The 22,643-nt window shown below is 43.7% G+C and overlaps 1 protein-coding gene across 5 annotated transcripts in view; it reads left to right on the top strand.

Moving 5' to 3' along the window:
* TMEM131L (transmembrane 131 like) overlaps positions 1 to 22,643 on the top strand; it is a 92,505-nt gene that overhangs the window by 29,304 nt on the left and 40,558 nt on the right. For all 5 annotated transcript variants that reach the window (XM_081959105.1, XM_081959104.1, XM_081959106.1 and 2 more), the window contains exons 4-7: positions 5,357 to 5,425; positions 6,157 to 6,280; positions 17,447 to 17,563; positions 20,448 to 20,558. In XM_081959105.1, the coding sequence (XP_081815231.1) occupies positions 5,357 to 5,425; positions 6,157 to 6,280; positions 17,447 to 17,563; positions 20,448 to 20,558 (421 nt within the window). The remainder of the gene's footprint in view (positions 1 to 5,356; positions 5,426 to 6,156; positions 6,281 to 17,446; positions 17,564 to 20,447; positions 20,559 to 22,643) is intronic.

Genomic DNA, 22,643 nt, shown 5'->3' with positions numbered 1-22,643 from the left:
CCTACTTTTGGATATCATGTTAAGATAGAGTTAGGTAAAGTTACAGCTGTGGGTCTCACTGGATTTGCAGTTGCCACTGTTGGAGCCTGTTTGACTATCTATTCCATTTCAATTTTTGTTGTTCCTTTGTGTCATGTTTTGACTTGTGGCAATAGCTTAGAATAGTCCTGCAGTTTTCATGGCAAGGATTTTTGTAAATGGTTTGCCATTTCTCTTTCCTAAGACTAAGTGTGACTTGCCCATGTCACCCAACTGGCTCTGTTCCTAAGGTGAGACTAGAGCTCATGGTCTCCCTTCGTTTCTAACGTGATGCCTTAAGGACCACATCACACAGGCTCTCTAATTCCTGATGTGTGTCTTGAAAATTAATTAATTTATCATTTATAATGGACATGGTGACTCTGGGAAGTTTACAACATTAAAAAAATCTAAAGTATAAAACCCACACAAGTCCAAGATCACCTTGTAGAAAGTGGTTGGCTGTTTTCTACTTTAACTTAGAACTTTCATATGAGCATTCATGGTCTATTCCAGTCAGCTTCTGGCCACATCTCTGTTGTTGTAACTAAATTCTTCTATCTTCTTTTAGTAGTAATATAGTCTGTCTGATTTCTTTGTGTTTTATGTGATGATATCTTATGTGTGTAGGTGTCATTTTTGTTGTTTGAAGACTGTTAGCAACAGAGACGTCATTGAATTGGCAAAAACGGATAAGTGGTTTTCCTCTTTCATTTGCTTGCTATACGCACAATCCAATAACATTTTTTCCTTATTTTCATCATTGGCATTCAAGTCCCCAAGCACAAGCGGAACATCTTACTTGCACGTTCTGTCAATTTCATATTGAAGTTGACCATAAACCTTGTCAGCCTCTTCTGTAATAGTGATTAGAGCATAAACATGCCCAACCTGTAACATCAACTGGTTTTATTCTATCATTTATTACTGTACCCAAATATTGTATTTGCTTTATCTTTTATAACTTTGAAAACAGTGCAATTACTTCTTTGCTTATTATCTTTTGAGTAATAAGTATCGTGTAACTTAAAGTGTTCCATTTCAGGCCATTTCAATTCTCTAATGCAAAGATGTCAGAGTGTAGTAAATTCATTTCGTCTTTCGCTATGTTGACTTTTCCTGTCTTTAAGCTGCTCACATTCCATGTTCCTACAGTACTTCTATATTTACAACTTCAGATTTTATTCTCTTTAACTTGCTATCTGGAAAGTCACACTATAAGCAATTCTGAAAAGTTCTCAGCTCTTTTTAGTAGCATACCTAGTGCCATCTGACCTGAAAGGCCCATTGTCCAACATTATATTGTCAATAGCTTTATCTTTTTTTCCATGTAGTTTTACCATTGGGTTTTTCCTGACAAATATAGAATTATGCCTTTGCTATTGTCAATAAAATGGTCTTTATCACTATATCTCCCACACCACCACCATCATCATCACACTGCAACGTAATATAGATATCTGCTTCTTCTAGCTGGTGTCAGCCTTCCAAGTAGGCCAGATCATGAAATGGACAAGAAATATTGGAACTCTGCTTTGTTGTTATAGCAACAGAATCTTGAAAGCCTGCAGCATTTTTCCTTCCTTGATCCAGAATCAAGGCATCATTTCTTCAGATTTCTGAGTATCATTTTCTTTCCTTCCCAGGATTGATTCATGTTTTTCTGTATCATATTGTTACTTCAAAGTCATCTCTGTAGTCTTCTAGAGCTGGGCAACTGTTTGAGCTTCATGCCTTGGATAATCCTGTTGGACATACGTATACTCCCAGTGCTTTTTATTCACTCCACTCAACAACATCCCTCACGCTGCCATAGTAAGGCAGAATAGCAGGCCTTGGGGTGATTACAAGCAATGTTGAAGACAGCAAATGAAATTGTTCCTGTTTTGCAAGGAAAACATTCAGTTTAGGCTTTTCACTGCTCATATTCTTATCTAGCCATACAGGTCACTGCAAAAGCAGATATATGTGTAACAATTGGATCTGTCAGTCTAAGCATTATGAAATACAAGATCAGAAGAATTAAGGTTTTAGACCAATTCTGTTAATATGGGCAAAGTTATATGGCAACTATGACAACAAAACAGATTACAAATATAAGAGCAGTTATCTTTTGCTGAATTTTTATGTTACATCTGACGAGTGATGGGTTCCTGCCGGTTCGCACTGGTTCGGGCAAACCTGTTGGTCAATGAATCCGGAAGTAAGTTCCTGCCCCGCCCCTATCACTCACTCGCTCGCCCCTGCCCATCCAGAAGCCACTCCATTGCTCGCTCCCCCCTTTCCTCCTCTCAGCGATCTTTTGGGAAGGGAAAGAGCTGAGAGGCGGTAAGCCTCCCATTGAAAACAGCACTGAGTGGGGTGGGGGATCCTCCCTTTCCTCCTCTCAGCGATCTTTTGGGAAGGGAAAGAGCTGAGAGGGGGAAAGCCTCCCATTGAAAACAGCGCTGAGTGAGGTGGGGAATCCTCCCGTTCCTCCTCTCAGCGATCTTTTGGGAAGGGAAAGAGCTGAGAGAGGGGGAAAGCCTCCCATTGAAAACAGCGCTGAGTGGGGTGGGGAATCCTCCCGTTCCTCCTCTCAGCGATCTTTTGGGAAGGGAAAGAGCTGAGGGGGGGGGGAAAGCCTCCCATTGAAAACAGCGCTGAGTGGGGTGGGGAATCCTCCCGTTCCTCCTCTCAGCGATCTTTTGCTAATGGAGGCTTCTCAAAATGGGACGCCCCCATCTCTTTGCACCCTTCAATCCGTCTCTCCCTCTGACCTCCCCCAATGGCTCAGCGTGAAAAATGGGGGGGAACCGTGCAGAGGAAAAGGAGGAGGAAGGAAAGGGGGGAGAGAAATGGGGGGAGGAAGAGAGAGAGAGAAAGAGTGACACACAAAGGGGGGAAGTTGGGAGACCTCCCTCTAAATACTGACGCCCTCTGCTTTTGGGGGGAAAGGAGAGGAGGGTCCTTGGTGAACCTCTACCCCCTATTCCCACTATCCCAGTTAAGCCAGCTGGGTTTGGGATCCAGCCTTTCTAACTTCATTTGGGATCTTCTAACATCCCACTCCCACCCGGTCACATGGCCAGCAAGCCACTCCCACCCGGTCACATTGCTGGCAAGCCACTCCCACCCAGTCACATGGCTGGCAAGCCACTCCCACCCGGTCACATGGCCGGCAAGCCACTCCCACAAAGGAGGCCACACCCACAGAGTAGGTTAAAAAAAAAATTGAAACCTACCACTGCATCTGACTTTGAAATGTACTGTCTTCATCGATACTGTATATTTATATGATTAAATTGTAATGAAGTTGTGCTGCTGATTGCATACATGGAATTTAATATAGCTGTAGGCTTATGTTCTTAGAAGCTGATTCATAGACAAAAACCGATTCAAAGGTGTGTAGAAAGCTGGGAATAGATATTATGCAAATGAATACATAGGAGAAAACTAAGAAACTTGGTAACATGTGTTGCCTTTGGCATTGTGATCAAAGCTAGGTCCTGACTTCAGTGTAATTTTTTGGATAAGCTATGTACAATTAAAAATATTCTTTATCTGAAATAAAAGCTTCTGAGAGTTTTCTCATGTGAAGATAAAAATAAGATCACATATATGCATCCTCCTGCTTCTAATTAACAAGTCATATATATATATAAACTTTCAAAAGTATCACTTTTTGAGAGATGTAGAGATGTAAATATCAGAATACGGTGCTGACACTGCTGTATGGGTGAGCTACACTAGAAACTGATGAGGCAGGTGTGCAGAGGCCTGGTTACTCTCTTGAACCTCTACTATCTTGCTGTTGAACCTGAAATGTCTTTTTGCTGTGTACCAAGTTGAGAGGCTGAGAGTCAGTATAGTTCAGTGATTCCCCCCCCCCATTGGAGCAGAGGCTTTGGCACTTTAGTAACAGGCAGATCATGCAGCATATCCTACTTTGTTTTTGTTAAGGGCAGATTGTTGCATACTACATTACCTTGTTGAGGCCAACAAGAAGTATTGAAATATTCACATTTTTTAAAAAAATGTCCAGAAAAATATGGTATTCTTTTGGTTCTGAGAGTGAGATTATGTCTAGAACAGGGGTGTCAAACTCAAGGCCTGTGGGCTGCTTAGATCTGGCCCACAGGGCTGGCCTGGATATAGCAAAGGACCGGCCTGTGGTGCCTCCGCTAGTGAAAATGGGCCATGGGGGGGCACATGCCCCACGTGCCCCGTTTTGGCCAGCAGGGTGCTGCAGGAGACATCCGTTCCGTCCACCTTCCCCAACTGACCTGCGAAGGACAACTACAATGCCGATCCAGCCCTCGAAGAAATCCAGTTTGATACCCCTGGTCTAGAAGATAATGGTGGTGGGTGATGCCCTTTCAGTATTTATTTTTTCTACAACATTCAGTCCTGTTCCAATGCTATTTAATATGTAAATGAAATTACTGGGAGGACATCAGTTAGAGATTTACATACTATAAATATGCAATAACAGTCAAATGTGTAGCTCTGTGTTCCATATGGAAGAAAGTGATGCTTCTGAATATTTCCTGCATTTGATGATGAGCTAGATGAGGCAGAAAAAAACAGAAATTTGGATAGGTGGTCAAGATACTATTATTGCATCGGAAACTGGTCTTGATAAGTCCTAAAAGAGTAAATGTGTAATGGGGAAGTACTCCTGGGTTGTCACTGTGGTTGCAGGAAATAACATTTCTGGTGTACTAGATACAGTCTTTCTTGCGACACTTAGATTTGGTGATAGTTATCGATGCTATTGTTCCTTCCTTCCTTAATCATTGCAAAGCACAATATGTTGGGACTATCAATGAAAAAGTGTATATATGCTAGTGCATTTTGTTCAAACAGTGTCAGATTTGTTTTCCCAATTTCTAGGAATTTTTCACTCGGTGGCCCTATAGGTTGTAAGATTAAGCTACAGATGCAGTAATATTGACTGTGGGCTGATTGGAATAAACCTGCTTAGGAACAACCCCCCCACCCCAAATGTTTAAACTAGCAAGCCTCAATTGCATAAGACTAACAGCAGGGTTGACTTCTGAATGATGGAATGGCAGTTTTCCTTATGTGTCCTCCATATTCTCAAACACTTTTAAATTAGCCATTACAGAATAGTTTACATGTAACTGAATTCTTGAAAAGGTTTTATTACATTTGGATAGAATATTCTGAAATTTAGTATCCCAATATCCAGAATTTTATATAGTCTAGTAATACAGAAATGGAATTACCAAATAAACAAAGCACTAAATGGCATGCTACACATTTAATTGAAGGGGTGTTTATGTGTTCTCTTTATCTAATAAGATTCTATAGTTATTCCTATATTCTTTTTCAGGTTTTCTGCAAAAATGCCTGATGGCAAGATTCTTCATTTTCATCCTTCTATTCTCCATTTTGGAATGCAGTGAGTATTTGGCAATTTTTCAGAATAAAGGCAAAAAGTATATAATACAAAAATAATGTTTTCAAGAAAAGAGCCTTTTGTCTATTTGCATTTCTCATTACAATTATTATATAAGATGTATCAATATTTTCAGGTGATTATGAAAATAAAAGTAAATAATGAACAGATAACAAATATATATTTTAATTATGAAAGAAGCAGCACATTAGCTAACTTTTAAAATAATTACAGCTCTTAAGAGGAGTATGTAAAAGAGCTATATTAACTTGCTTTATAATCTATACCTACTTACATCACAGATGTAGTGTTATATCAAACCATGGTTTGTTACGATGTGATCAAGGCAAGGCTCATGTATTGTTACTATGTTGAGTCTCTGCTAATTTCAGCCATAGTTTGTCCTTATCCAAAACCCAATTCAGCATATTCAAGCAATACTCTTCTGGTTTGATTCTGCTGTGAAAGGCAAATGAAAAGGCAATATTTGGATAATACATTGAAATCAACAAATATTGAGAGAGCCACAATACTAGGAAAGAAGTATTTGTGTCATTGTAAAACCATGGCATTGATACTATGTCTTCAGTTATTGCAAAATTATCTTTTTTCAAATTGTGTTGAAAATAATATTATTTTTGTGGAATGTAATTCTGTAGTGTTGAAACTGAGTTGGAGCAAAAAGAGTAATCTTTAGCACTGTCTTCCTATTTCACCTTTTCTTGTTTCCTTAGGCGACTGGGGCTGCCCAAAGCTAAAATGCTCTATGCTTACAACCCTAATAAGGATAGAGACATTCTAGTGAATTCAGTGTTTACAACGAATAGGCATTTTCATGTGTCCCCTGCTCATAGCAGAGTGAGTATTTTAATGTATTTTTAACAATTATGTTGCAGTAGCATGCAAGTTTTTGCCAAAATGGCAGTGCTTATATTTGTAAGCACACGATCAATTTATAATTAACAAATGAAGTGATATCCATTCATATCGGAAAATACGGTCACATTGACTTGCTATTGTCAAATTTTATTTATTAAATTTTATTTTATTTATTAAACTTTATTCACTGCTATCTTATCTCTTGGTGGATTACAATATTAAATTGGAAGAGGGAATGCATTGGAGCCAATATATATATTTCATTCCTTGGTAGAAAAAAGTAGAGCTTGGTAGAAATAATACCTCTTTTCTATCATTCAGAATCATCCTATCATTTCTATTATTTTGCCTGAAGCAAATACTTGCAAAAGGGAGCAAACGTTGCTTGTAAAATGCAGAGTTGCAAATAAAATGTTTTATCTGGTATACAAAATATTCAAATATTATTCTTTTATATTTTACTAAAGCATGTGTCAGGGTTCTGTATAAAAATGTTAATAAAGCATTCAGTATAGTCCATTTATAAGAGAAACTTTGGTCCCGTGACTTCTAACAATAATTGTTTATCACAATAATTTAGTCACTTTTCTGGAATTTTAGAATACCAGTCATTTAATAGCAAATGCATAATCATAAATACAAGCTAGTTGCCAAGTACCCAAATTACAATCACATGACTGGGGGGGTAGTGCAACGATTGTAAGTGCAGGTTTAGGTCATAAGTCACTTTTTCTGAGGCTGCTGTAACTTTGTCAAACAATCGTAAATCAAGGATTACCTGCACAATGAAGTCTGCAGGGACGTGCGGTCAGGGGAGGCAAGGGAGGCAGAGCCTCACCTCTCTTCATGAAATAATAGTATATAATATTATATATTATAATATTATATACATCCGTCCGGCCACGCCCGGAAGCTGCGGAGGTAGAAATGTTGTTGGCGCTCCCGGATGACAAAGGCACGAAAACGACTGTCGCTTTCGTGCCTTCGTCATCCGGGAGCGCCGACAACATTTCTGCCTCCGCCCTCCGCAGCTCCCGGACGGATGTAGCCACAGCGACGCCGAGGTGGTCCGGGCGGACAAAAGAGCGAGCGAGGCAGCCTGATCCTTGGTCGCTCGTCCGCCGGACTGCCTCGGCACCATTCTGGCTACCTCCATCTGGGCGCGCCTGGGAGCTGCGGAGGGCGGAGGCAGAAATGTTGTCGGCGCTCCCGGATGACGAAGGCACGAAAGCGACTGGGGAATGACGAGAGCCTTCCTGCCTCTGCTGGATTTCGCGCGCTCCTCGTGACTGCAATATGCAGTCGCGAGGAGCGTGCAACGTCCAGCAGAGGCAGGAAGGTTCTCGTCATTCCCCAGTCGCTTTCGAGGACTGCAGAGCGCGAGCCAGTAGAGCACACTCAGGAAGGCGGGGAATGGGATCACGTGTGCTGGAGGCTGAGGCAGCCTGAGACTCCAGCACACGTCTTCCTGATGACGTCACCAGCCTCACCAGCCATAAACCTCACCGCACGTCACTGGAAGTCTGTATGCATTAGTACTATTTTATCATACTGAAACACCCGAAATCAGTCTGAATTGTATGTCTCCTGAAAATTTCAATCCCCAAACTGCACTCAGACTGCAAGTACAAAAAGTTTCTAATTCAATAACAATACAAATACAATACAAGTTGTAGCTATGGTACCTGTTCTGACCCCCTCCTCTTGTATACCAAGACACTCCGACACAAAGTCTCTTCAAAGATCTTTATTGACATACAGGTTCCACCTTGGCAGCAATCCAGCCTGCCAAGGTCAAGATAGCACTCTGGGCAGCAATCCAGCTACAGCGACACCCCTTGGCAGCAATCCAGCTACCAAGCTCCAGATAATCACCTTAGCAGCCAAGGTCCAGGGAACAAATTGACAGTAATCCAGGTAAAACCTTTAGCAGCAATCCAGCCTGCCAAAGTAGGACACAGATCTGAGCTTCTCCAACTCCAATGATCAGTTGATTCCTGCAAAGGGTGTGTCCACAAGCAGTCCCTTTATAGTCTGGAGAGGAGTCTAATGATCAGCAGCTGAGAGCCATTACCTCTGGTAATTGCTCAATTGCTCCTTACGCTGGGTAGCAGGTCGGTAACGAGCATCTAATAGCTCACTGCTGTCTGACTCACTGTCCTGTGACTCCTCCCCACTGCTCCAAGGCATGACATCAGGAGCCCCCTTCCTTTGGCTTTCACCACTGCTCCATGCCTCAGGCGCCCCCTGGTGGCCAACCAGCCTCTCTGCGCCCTGCTCAGCATCGGAACCCTGTCCCGGGTCCCCCACCTCCTCTTGAGCCGACTCAGAGGACACCTCGCTGTCAGAGTCTGGTGGCAGCGGCAGCGGCAGCGGCTGGGCCACAACACTATCCCTCACCGCAGGGCCCTTCCCCCGGGCCTGACGCTCGGGATGCGGTCGGGAGGGAAAACGTCCATGATAGGCCCGCACCAAAGCTGGAGCATGCACAGCCGTCGCATCGGTCCAGGTCCCACCGTCCGAGTCCTCGTCCGCCCAGTCGACCAAATACTGGAACCGACCCTTGAGCCATCTCGAGTCACGGATCCGGGTCACTCTGTGCGATGGCCGTGCGTGCACCTCAGGCGACGACGGCAGGGGCGAAGAGGGACATCGGAGAGGACAATCCGACCGCTCAGGGATCAGGAGCGAGCGATGGAACACCGGGTGTACTCGCATCGAGCGCGGGAGGGTCAGGTGATAGGCCACCGGATTGATAACGGCCTCCACAGGGAACGGCCCCAGATACCGGTGGTCCAACTTCCTCGTAGGCCGGTGGGACGGAAGATGCCGCGTGGACAACCACACGCGATCACCCACGGCCAATTCCGGCACCGCACGGCGAGACCTGTCCGCCACCCGCTTGTAATCCTCCTTCGCCTGATTCAAGTAGCGGCGCACCATCTGGTGAACCGCCTGAAGCTCAGAGAGGAAATCCTGCGCTGCGGGGCCCGGAGAGTCCACGGGGGTGAGAGGGAAAAAACGAGGGTGGTACCCGACGTTCGCCATGAAAGGCATCGTCCGTGTGGAGGAGTGCTGCGAGTTGTTGAACGCAAACTCCGCCACGGCGAGGTACTCCGCCCAATTGTTCTGCTGCTGGTTCACGAAGCAGCGCAGATATTGTTCCAGAATCCCAATCACCTTCTCCGTCCCTCCATCGGTTTCGGGATGGTGCGCCGAGGACAGACAAACTTGAACGTCAAGAGCGGCCATCAGCCCTTTCCAGAACTGGGCCGTGAATTGTGTACCACGATCAGAGACGACCCGGTCAGGTAGGCCGTGCAGCCGGAACACGTGCTGGATGAACATGCGGGCGGTGGCGCGGGCTGTCGGCAATCTCTGGCAGGGGATGAAATGCGCCATCTTGGTGAGCATGTCCACCACCACTAGGACCGTAGTGAAACCGGACGACGGAGGCAGTTCCGTCAAGAAGTCCATGGACACGGCTCCCCAGGGTCTGTCCGGGGTCGGCAATGGCTGTAGCAAGCCTGGAGGAGCTCCCGTCGCTGATTTGGCCTGTCGACACTGCACACATGACGTGACGTACGTCTGCACGTCGTGTCGCAGGCGAGACCACCAAAACGTACGGGAAAACAGGTGCAAAGTTTTGAACAGGCCAAAGTGTCCCGCTGCCGGAGTGTCATGACATTGGGAGAGAACCAATCCACGGAGCGGTCCTGCAGGGACGTAGAGCCGATCCCGATACCTCAAAAGGTCCTTGTCAAAGGTCCACGGGGATGTTGGCCCTACCTCTGCCCGCCGTTGTTCCACCCACTCGTCGTTTTGCTGCGCATTCCGTATCAATGACCGTAAATCCACGGGTTCCTGGATTGCAGCGAAGGACTCGACGGGTAGGACCGTCCGGGGGGGCAGTGAGTCAGCAGGGTCTGAGTACTCCGGCTTTCTAGATAGGGCATCCGCCCTCTGGTTCAAGGCACTGGGGATATACGTGACCTTGAAGTGGAACCGGGCAAAAAACAGAGACCACCGGATCTGGCGCTGATTGAGCTTCCGCGCTGTTGTCAAAAACTCCAGATTCCGATGGTCTGTCCGGACTTCGACCTGATGCCTGGCCCCCTCCAGGTGATGTCGCCAGGCTTCGAACGCCGCCTTGATAGCCAGCAACTCCTTCTCCCAGATGGTATAATTGCGCTCGGAAGGATTGAGTTTCCGAGAGTAATAGGCGCAAGGGAAAAGGGTGCCATCAGGGGCGTGAGCCTGCAATAACACCGCCCCCACCGCGATGTCGGACGCATCCGCCTCGACTACAAAGGGGCGATGGGGATCAGGGTGTTTCAAGATCGGCTCCTTTGTAAAAGCGCGCTTCAAGGCCACGAACGCTTGTTGTTCCGTGGACCCCCAGTGAAACGGCACTTTCTTTTGCAGGAGCCGAGTGAGGGGCGCGGTCAAGAAAGCAAAGCCGGGGATGAAGGACCGGTAGTAGTTGGCAAACCCGAGGAGTCTCTGAACGTCTTTCATCCGTCGAGGAGATTGCCAACTTCGTAATGCCTCCACCTTGCCTGGCTCCATTGCAATTCCTTCAGGGGATATACGGTGCCCCAGGAACTCGATGGTGGTCTGCCAGAACTGACACTTCTCCAGCTTGGCAAACAAGCGATGCTTTCGAAGGCGCTGCAAGACCTGACGCAAGTGCTGTTGATGATCCTTCCGAGACGTAGAGTAGATCAAGATGTCATCCAGGTAGATGACGACAAACTGATCCAAAAGGTCCTGAAAGATATCGTTCATAAAATGTTGGAAGACAGCTGGGGCATTGGTCAACCCGAACGGCATGACCGTATACTCAAAATGTCCGTATCGGGTGCCAAAGGCTGTCTTCCATTCGTCCCCCGCCCTGACTCGAACCAGATTGTAAGCTCCACGTAAGTCCAGTTTTGTAAACACCACGGCCTCCCGGAGCCGCTCCAACAACTCGGGAATCAGAGGCAACGGGTAGCGATTACGGATCGTGATGGCGTTCAAGCGCCGGTAATCGCAACAAAGTCTTAGATCCCCGGTCTTCTTTTTGACGAACAAAACCGGGGCAGACAAGGGCGAAGACGAAGGCCGGATAAAACCCCGGGCCAGGTTCTTGTCAAGGAAGTCCCGCAATGCGGCCAACTCCGGTTCAGACATGGAGTATAGGCGGCCCGTCGGGAGTTTCGCATCAGGTACCAGGTCAATGGGACAGTCGTAAGGCCGGTGCGGTGGCAGTTGATCCGCCTCCTGCTCACTAAACACGTCCGCGAACTCCGCTAAATCCGGCGGCACTGTCACCTCGGCCGAACTGGGCACCTGAGCCGCGCAAACATGACGGGTATGGTCCACGCATTGCAAGGACGGGAACAAGATGCGGTTCTGCGACCAGTGGATCTGGGGATCGTGCGCCCGCAGCCAAGCCAAGCCCAACACCACGGGGAAATGCAGACCCGAAGCCACGTAAAATTGAATGGCCTCCTCATGCTCCCCGAGGATCAGGCACAAAGGCTGCGTGGCGTTCTTGATGGGCCCAGACAGAAGCACCCGGCCGTCAATGGTCTCCACTCGCATCGGAGGGTCTACCAGGCACAGAGGGACGTGATATTTCGTGACAAACGCTGCATCCATAAAATTCGTGGTAGCCCCGGAATCGACCAAGGCATGGGCTGGAATTCCCTGCGGACTACCCGACAAGAGAATGTGCGCTGCAAGAATCAGATGTCGTGGAGGCCCCTCCGCCTCTGTTCCGGCCTGTGCCTGACGCGAAGTCTCCCTCAGAGTGGGCCTCGCCCATTTCCCCGACACGTTGCTGAGGGGAGGCCGCAGTCCGCACAGCCCCCCTACCCTTTTTGGGGCAAACCAAAGCCAAGTGTCCAAAATCCCCACAGTAGAAACACAACCCCCCTGCACGCCGTCTGTCCATCTCCGTGCGCAACAAGCGGGGTTTGGCGGGACCCAACTCCATGGGCTCCTCCCGTGTAACTGCAGTCTCGTGAGGGACCGGCATCCTTTTGGTCTCCTGGGACACGCGGCGAGGCCTCCACCTCTGCAGCCGGGCGTCTATCCGGAGGCACAAATGAACCAACGCGTCGAACGTTGGAGGCCTGTCCACCCTCACAAGCTCGTCCTGCAGGCCATCTGATAGGCCGTCCTGGAAAGTGTCCATAAGGGCTGGCTCATTCCAAGCAGAGTCCTGACTAAGCAGCCGGAATTCGCTGACATAATCCTGCAAAGAACCACGCCCTTGGTGCAACTCTTTCAGGAGTCTGGTGGCTGTTTCCCCCTTAATGGGATCTTCAAACATCAGCCGGAGATGGTTACAAAAACCCTGAAAATCGTCCAGCAGGGGGCTCGGTTGGGAGAGCAATGGAGTGGCCCACCTCGCTGCTGTGCCTGAGAGCAAGCTGATGATAAATCCCACCTTCGTCCGGTCAGTGGGAAAGTCCTCCGCTCTCAAGCTGATAAACAGCTGGCATTGGCCCAGGAACGCTGCAAACATTGCTTGTTTGCCATCAAACTTGTCTGGTGTAGCCACTGGACATTTCCTCCTTGGCTGGAGGGGGTTTGCAAGCCCCTGGAGCTGAGAGACCTGACCAGCCAGCAAAGCAATCAGTTGAGCCAACTGGGCCATCTCAGCTTGTAGGTGCTCCATTGCAACTTAATGGAGTTTTGTTTGGGGCAGGAATCAATCTGTTCTGACCCCCTCCTCTTGTATACCAAGACACTCCGACACAAAGTCTCTTCAAAGATCTTTATTGACATACAGGTTCCACCTTGGCAGCAATCCAGCCTGCCAAGGTCAAGATAGCACTCTGGGCAGCAATCCAGCTACCAAGCTCCAGATAATCACCTTAGCAGCCAAGGTCCAGGGAACAAATTGACAGTAATCCAGGTAAAACCTTTAGCAGCAATCCAGCCTGCCAAAGTAGGACACAGATCTGAGCTTCCCCAACTCCAATGATCAGTTGATTCCTGCAAAGGGTGTGTCCACAAGCAGTCCCTTTATAGTCTGGAGAGGAGTCTAATGATCAGCAGCTGAGAGCCATTACCTCTGGTAATTGCTCAATTGCTCCTTACGCCGGGTAGCAGGTCGGTAACGAGCATCTAATAGCTCACTGCTGTCTGACTCACTGTCCTGTGACTCCTCCCCACTGCTCCAAGGCATGACATCAGGAGCCCCCTTCCTTTGGCTTTCACCACTGCTCCATGCCTCAGGCGCCCCCTGGTGGCCAACCAGCCTCTCTGCGCCCTGCTCAGCGTCGGAACCCTGTCCAGGGTCCCCCACCTCCTCTTGAGCCGACTCAGAGGACACCTCGCTGTCAGAGTCTGGTGGCAGCGGCACCGGCACCGGCTGGGCCACAACAGGTACCTATGTGTGCAACAACCACATTATTAAAAGCTGAAGTTCTAACTCTTCTTTTATGTGTGCTGTTTGCACAAGGATATCACTTCCCTAGAATCCCTTCCCTTGAAGGCCATTTGAGGCTCTGGTGGTTAAAATACTGACTCAAGTCTTCAGACAGAAAGTTGTGGCTTTGGCTCAGCTTGTATGAATAAATAGACACACTCCCTTGTGAAACAACTGAAATATTTCTGATTTTAAACCTGTTAAAAGATACCAAGATAACCAAGAAGTATATTTATAAGTTTTGCATTATTAGATCACATCCTTTTAAAAATAAAGGCAAGTTGACGACATATTACTGGGTTCTCTCTCATTTGCGGGAATATACCACAAAGCCCCTCCTCCTTTTTGTAAAACTTAGTATTTTTCCTGTTATAAAGTACATGATGTGAATGCACACAGAATGCCAATAGTAAGTTTGAAATGTGATTCAAGCCTTGAAGCGTAAAGCAAATTGCACATGAAACTGCAGAGCTGATGTGAGATCAAGGTCTATATATCTGCAAGACTTCTCCTTTTATGCTCGATGGTCTTAAACCTTAACAGAAGGTGGTAACTAGCTGCTTGAATGAAATATTTAAAATATGGTTTGCAGGATCCATGTTTTCCTTTTGCAAAATAAAATTTATTTTTCGATTTATGCCTCCTTTTTTTGAAGCTAGACTAATCTTGAACTTCCTCTCAAAGTATAAGGAGTGCAACCATGATCAGTGTGAACATTGAGGTATACTTAAAATGCCTTAATTTTTTTTTCTACAGTACTTCCTCTCTACCCCCATCTTGTCGCAAATTACTCTGAGGTTGACCTGATTTCAAGGGTAGTTTGTTATGTTGCAGCTTCAATTGCTGTTGAAGGGCATAAGTCAATATAAACCAAGTGTATGGAAATGTGAACTTATTCCATAGAGGTTTTCGCATCACATCCTTAATGTTAAAATGCCATCTCTGTGTGTGTATGTGAGAGAGGGAGAGAGAGATGGGGGAGAGAGAGAGACGGGGAGAGAGAGAGACTCCTTTTCATCAAAAGTATAAATAATTTCAGTAATTTATCACATATTCTTAAAATACAACAAAAGATCTCTTTTCCCCATATCCCATCTCTTATCCATTAACAATCCTTATAGCCGTATTGTTTCAGTCCTGATCAGCAAAAGTCTATTAAGTGTTACCAGAGGTAGCAATGTATCTCTTTTAACCTCAATCAAATAAACCAGCTTTGTACACCTCTTTTAATTATTAATGAATCAATCGGTCTTGTGTAACATCTTTTTCCATGTCATTTTTAAATCCATCTTTAAATCACTCTGAATCAAGTCAGCTAATAGTTGTTCCTCTTCCATAGCATCTTTTAAACAGAGTCTGTTTGTAGAGGCTGTCACTCTTAAAATCAACTTCTCAGACCATTGTTCAAAAATATCCTTCAATAAGTCCAAAGTTTAAATATTTTGCTTCTTTCTGTATTTGTAAATTGGGATTGAGTCTTCATCTCTATTAATTGTAATCTCTAGTTCCTGTTAGTTATAGCTACACTGATTTGTGACAGATCGTAGCTTTCCATTTCATGCAGACCTTACAAGAGTGACTTACAATTGTAATGTAGGAACAAGGCATGAGGAATAAGAAGAGGATATGTAATAAGGTACTAATCACTGCTATTTAATGCCACATGAAATCTATTTAAATCCCTTTAAAATGGATTTTGCATTCAGGCTTAATATCACCAGTTTTTAGCCTGGAATAATGTGTGAATGTATCCATTACGAAACGGCATTATGTCAGTGATTAATAGCTGTATGTGAGAATAGCTAGTGGCTGAATTTGTACTCCAATGCTTAGCCATAATCTGAGTTTTTGGCTTAGCTATGTGTGTAAACCTGGGCAGTGTTATTCATAAAAATGATTTAGTGTTACGGGCAACCTAGCTATGCTGGTTTATCAAAGCATAATTAATACAAGCTATAGCATATTGAAGCCCAGATAATACCGTGTTTCCCCGAAAATGCAACCTGTCCTGAAACTAAAGCTTTGCCGCATTTTTCGCATGGGCAAAAATATAAGCCCACCCCTGAAAATAAACCCCCTGGACAAACCCCCTCCGGCCAGGCAGAGCACCGCTCACTGACATAGCGGTATCCTGAAGGCGCCAAACTGCAGGAGCTGAGGGGGGAGAAAGGCGCTCACATTGCTTGGCACCTTTGGGATACCACTAGGTTGGGGAGTGGCATTCTGCCTGGCCGGAGGGGGGAATTGCCGAGCGGCTGCTCCCTTGCGAACTGGCTCCCGAAGAGCCGGGCACAGCCTCGGGGGCGAAGCAGCCATGAGGTGACCACGCAAACCCCCTCTCCAGCTGGGCAGAGCACCATTCACTGACCTAGGGGGTATCCTTAAGGTGCCAAGCCTCATAGCACTCTGACCGCTCCCCAGCTCCGCAGCTTGGCACATTAGGGATACCCCCTAGGTCAGTGCATGGAGTTCTTCCTGGCTGGAGTAGGGGGTTGCGCGAGCGCCTGTTCTGCCCCTAGCAGGCATGCCTCCTAGCCTCAACATGTCCAGACCCAGCTCTCCCTGCAGCAGCCGTGGTGGCGCTCCGAGCATAATTGAAAGTTGGCTGCCGAGTCTTCCATCAGCGGCCACTCTAGGAGTGCACTCTATGGTTGTGGGCTGGCTGCTGTAACTCTCTATAAGAGAGTCTTCTGGACAGAGAGTCTTCCAGCAGCCAGTCTACAACCGTAGAGCGCACTCCTAGAGCGGCCGCTGCTGGAAAACCTGGCAGCTAAGTTTTGGAGTTTGGAACCTCGGAGTGCGGCGGTGGGGGCTGCTGCAGGGAGAGCTGGGCCTGGACATGTTGAGGCTAGAGGCATGCCTGTTGGGGGCAGAACAGGTGCTCGCACAATCCCCTTCTCCAGCCGGGTAGAACTCCATGCACTGAACTAGGGGGTATCCCTAATGTGCCAATCCGCGGGAGCTGGGTAGTGGGCAGAGCGCCACGTGGCTTGGCACCTTAGAGATACCCCCTAGGTTAGTGAATGGTGCTCTGCCCGGCTGGAGAGGGGGTTTGCCAGGTGGTTGCTCGTGAGCTTGGTCACCTCATTGCTGCTTCGCCCCTGAGGCTGTGCCCGGCTCTTCGGGAGCCAGTTTGCAAGGGAGCAGCCGCCCGGCAACCCCAAAACAATAAGCCCTCCCCTATAATAAGCCCAAGGCCATATTTTGTAAGTAAAAAGAAAATAAGACCCTGTCATATTTTCAGGGAAACACGGTAGAACACCACTATTATAGCAATAGAACTTAGACTTATATACCGCTTCACAATGCTTTACAGCCCTCTCTGAGTGGTTTACAAAGTCAGCATATTGTCCCAAACAATCTGAGTCCCCATTTCACTGATATCAAAAGGATGGAAGACTGAGTCTTGAGCCCATCAGGATCAAACTCCTGGCAGTCGACAGAGTTAGCCTGCAGTACTGCATTATATCAACCATGCCACCATGACTCTTTATGATACCTAGAAGACAATAATTTCCTATGGGTTGTAGAAGAACAGTGTCATACTTCTGGGAGTTGGTTCTAGATTTGATGAAGTGATATTCAAATGAGTATATCTTGGCTAGTTTTAATCAGAATAGAAGAAAGAAGTAATGACTGTCTCTTTGTAATTTATAAGTGTAATAAATTAATGGCAATTTAATATATTGAACATCAGATGCTTTTTATTTTATTTGTAGGTGATTCCAGCAATGGGAAAAATTTATTTCAGAGTACTTTTTCTTCCAATAGAAGAAGGCAGTTTTGAAAGTTCATTATTTATAAATACCTCGTCTCATGGAATATTTTCATATCAGGTAATTATTCATTTACCAGCTTAAGACACAGAACATTCTTAATTTCAAATGATGGTGTAATGGACCAACAACAGAAAGCTGTCAAAGATGTACGGTCCAAACAAATACAGTTTGCAGAACATTACATGCTGCGCAAGAAGTTGATATTTAAAGGTATCTGCTGCTCTAGTCATTGCTATCATGAAAGGGTTTTGCATGGATATTAAAAGAATGAAAAGAATAATCTTTTGGAATTTTTTAAAAAATATCTTTTAAAAGACAAGTAGCCTTGTTGGGAATTTTAATATTTTGATATTCATCTCACATAATATTAAACTGTGTTATACTATTTGGCCTTGATTTATTTTTGTAAGTTATGAGGACACAATCTAGGCTTTACGCTGGACTCATTCTACAAGCAGTTATGATGCTTCATTTTTATGTTTAATTGCAGAATTGGTCTTACTGGGTGTCAGAAGCTGGCATGCGAAAGGCGTGTGTCTGTAGTTTGCATAGATGCCTCTTTAACCAGTTCTATGCTGGAGCAAAGCAGACACTCCTTCCTCTCTTTCCTACCAGGTGTTCTGACCTAGGCTTCCCCAGCAGGGTGAAGCCAAGTCCTTGTCTCGGTATTTATTAATTAATTTACAATGAATTCGTCTCCAGCAAATACCCGGCCCATAGTCTTTCAAGATAGTTCACAATTACTGACCTTTATCAGGCTTGGAGAGTGGCCAGGCCGATATCTTTCAGAGGCTGCAATACTTGGCAAGAATGCAGGAATGAACCAATTGTCTCCTGCAAACACCCCTCCCCTTTCACTCCTCTTTTATTCCCTATGGGAGGGGCCATTCACCATCCACCTGTGGCTTTACTCCCAAGTTGATCCTTGTTCCTTAGCTGTTCCCTTCATTTGGCAACTCTGCACATGCACACACTATAATGAAGACTTCAGCATCATGTCATCTAAGAATATAATGCTTTGTGACGGAGGAGAGAATTCTTAATCTAGAAGGATATGATCTGCTTTATGGTTGGCATGCGTATTTAATGTATGGTAAAAAGCAGGATTTTGTTTTTAGAACGCATATATACAGGTCTGCGTTGTTAAGAGTCTGGAAGAAGTATCAGCCAAATATGCAATGTAAGATTCCTGACTGGGTAATACCAAGGCATATGATAGAAAATATTAGTATAACACAGAGGCACGATGAAACTACATATGCCCAACTATTGGATTGGGTAGATAATCATTGGGAGCTAAAGTTGATAGATGAACTAAAAGATAAAAAGATTGTTCAGACTTGGTTTCAATATCAACAGTTACAATTTAGGTTTAAGGAAGATATGAGGATAGGTATTGAGAATACGTATGATGAGTTGACTGAGCAAATTAGGGACCAAGGACAATTTCATATTAAAAGAATATATAATATTTTGATAAAGAGAGACTCTGCTTCTGAGTTAGTTAAGGATTGTATGGTAAAAATAAATAAATAAATAAATAAATAATAAATAAATAAATAAATAATAAATAAATAAATAAATAAATAAATAAATAAATAAATAAATAAATAAATAAATAAATAAATAAATAAATAAATAAAAGAATATAATGCTTTGGTTACAGCCCTAGTTTTTATACTAGCATGGAACTTGGATAAATACCCAAGCTTGGGGAATACCTGTAGCTTTAACTTTTGTAAAACAAGGAAACAGACCAAATTGTAATTTAAATAGTGAAAGTTGATATACCGTTTGCCCTCTTCATGTAGCCCTAAAAAGCGTCACAAGAGTAGAGAAGCAACAACTTTTCTGTACTCTCACTGTAGCGGCACAGGCCTTGTAATTTAGATGAGGGCTCTTGTAGTGTACTGTACTCAATTTTCTATTTCCCTAAGCTACAACAACAACAACAACAACAACAATAATAATTCTCTCTCACACACACACACTCACTCTTGTGGGAAGAATAAGAATAAGAATTAGTATGTTCACCGCTTATTTATAAAAATAATAAAGGTGAAATAATAATAATAAATAAATCCATGCCAGATCCAAATTCATGTTAGACCCTTGAATGCCTCAACTCTAAATATTGCTAAATTCATCCCTATTAAATGTAAAACACATTTTATGCGCGCGCGCGCACACACACACACAAAAGGGGGGGGCAGCATGAATATGTTCAAAACTTGATATATTAAGGTTTTTTTTAAAAAAAATTACAAATGAACATATTTTGAACCTGCAGGTAGTCTGGTTAAGAAAACGTTCCCTATCTCTGTCCTATACTTAGGACTGCTTATTTGTTGTTTAGGGGAGAGTAGTTGTGATGTTCTAAATAAAATTTGGTTAGTTGAATCTGAAGTTTCCTGAAAAAATATTTTATTTATAACATCTATAAACTAGATGTTTACTGCAAACAATATCTTTTTGCTGTTTTAATACAGCAACATCTTGTTAAAATAGCATTATATAAAGTGTTTGTTTGTTGGGTCGTGGTGGCTCAGTGGCTAAGACGCTGAGTTTGTTGATCAGAAAGTGCGGCAGTTCGAATCCCTAGCACCGTGTAACGGAGTAAGCTCCCGTTACTTATCCCAGCTTCTGCCAATCTAGCAATTCAAAAGCATGTAAAAATGCAAGTAGAAAAATAGGTGGGAAGATAACAGTGTTCCTTTGGCATTTAGTCATGCCGACCACATGACCCATGGAGACATCTTCGGATAGCACTGGCTCTTCAGCTTTGAAATGGAGATGAGCACTGCCACCTAGAGTCGAGAATGACTAGGACATATGAGAGAGGGGAACCTTTACCTTTACCTAAAAGTGTTTATAAAAGATTGCAGTTCTTTATTATATTTATTGTTGGAAATATTTAATATAACATGCAGTTTTCCACTAGGTATTTGGAACCGGAACTTCAGAGGCCATTTCAGAAGATTCTAGACAGGAGTTAGCAAACACTTATTTGCTGCTTCCACATATCAATAGTATTCAGATCTCACAAACACTGGTACTGTATTCCTTTAAATATATATTACTCTTAATGTCCTTATTTATTATTAACTACAGTATTAACTGGAGTTTTAAGTGTGACCTGGAATTGAAAATGGGTAATGTAATTTGAAGATTCTAATATGGTGGGGAATTTGTAAATGGTGGGGAAAAATAACCCTGTTGATGAAGTAACTGATAACTAAAGGCTGTGGTTTTGCAGACAAGTATGTTTCCGTTGTGCTGAGGTTTTTGCTCTAAAAATAAAGCTATCTGTTTTGCTTTCTCATGCATCCATGCTTTGACATAATTCTCATTCACTTTCACCAGCTAATTTAAGCAGGCAAAATTTCTGACACGCAAACCTGCTTGGTACATAACTCTTAAATAAGATACTGTCAGAGAGAGAATCTCTTAATGAGATTTTTAAAAGTCTTTTCAACTTGCTTACAAAGAAATAGTGTTAAGGATTTCATTACATTGATTGCTGCTGCTACTTATTCATAACAACATTGAGAAAGTTATATCATAAAGCAGTCTTAAGCTCTTTTACATAGTATTATGTAATACTATGAAATACACAATCTGATTTCCTTAGCTGCATGCTTCTAAACATTGCAATATCTAATGCGATAGATACAGAGAAATAATTAAATTCAGGACTTGGGTAATCACATATTTAATTTTAATTAAGTTTAATTGCAAATAATATTTAATTTGTTTAATAATTTAAACAATATTTTTAGAGCAATGTTTCTCAATCTTGGTAACTTTAAGATGTGTGGACTTCAACTGCCATGTTGTCTGGGGAATTCTGGGAATTGAAGTCCATGCATCTTAAAGTTGCCAAGATTGAAAACACTGTTTTAGAGTATTATTTGGTGATTTGTATTTGAAAAGCTAAGTGTGAACCTCAGCTTGGAAAGAAATCTGGGTCGTTCCTTGTAGCACTTCTCTACTGAAGCACTATAATTGATCAGTAGTGATTGGCCATTTTATAATGGATTGTTATCCAGAACTGAATTAGTTGAATTAGCATACTGACTGACCACCTTAGAGCAGGAAAAGCAGCAATGTGAATTTCAGCACACGAATCAGTGTGTTTTCCAAGATTTCCCCCCCTTATTTCCATTTGTGTCATTGTCTTTAGAAACTTTGGACAGAATAAAAATGGATTGAAGTCTGTAGAACACAAATATTAGATTTATATGTGAAAGAATATAACTAAAGGGTGTGATTTGCATGCTAAGGGCTGGGCTTCCCACTTTGCAAACAGGAAAAATTGATAATGGAGCTAGAACTATGGACTGCTATATGAACTTTTTTAAAAAAGTTCTAGCTTAATGAGGAAAAAAAGTGTTTTATTGACTGCTTTATGGATAAATATTTTTTTTAAGTGTACGTTTTATACACTTTCATATACTCTTAATACACATAGAAAAAAGGACGATAATAAGTTTGGATCTTATTTTAAATAGAAAAAATCATGCAAACTCGATCACTGGCTCTGCGTGATGTAGCAGAAGCAAGGGGAACAGGTTTGCTAAATTAAACGTGGTAACAGATGTTTACTAGCCTTAAATATAGCAAGGCTGCTTACTCTATACCATGACAACATAAATAGTTTCTAGTTTATTAAAAGATGCATTGATTGTTTCAGTTGTCTACTAGTCATTATACTGATTTATTAAATATTTGTTCAGTGTATAACTGTAGGTCTTGCTGATTCTCCTGCACTGTATTTTAACAAAGGTGCTAATAAACACAAATTTGGACCTTAGGTATTAATATTTCCACAAAATGTAGTGCTTATAGAAAGAATTTAAATAAGATCTTATAGCTCCCCCTTGTGGAAACTTTGAATGTAAGAATGAAATGGAATGAGCAACAATGCTATTTTAATTTATTAAATATTATATTTTCCTGTTATCGTAGACACAGCAGCCAGACTGGGTATGCTTTGTCCATTAACCAATTGGACTGAGTCTACACTTATGATGTCATCGGGCCCTTGCGGCTACTCCCCAGTTTCAGACTCAGTCCAACCTGGACTGGCTGTGAGAATTGATCTCTCCTCCAAATTTTTTAATTATATCTTTAATTG

This window comes from Natrix helvetica, assembly GCF_964273705.1.
Source record: "Natrix helvetica genome assembly, chromosome: 7".
Lineage (NCBI taxonomy): Eukaryota > Metazoa > Chordata > Lepidosauria > Squamata > Natricidae > Natrix > Natrix helvetica.
This window is presented reverse-complemented; position numbering and strand designations above follow the sequence as displayed.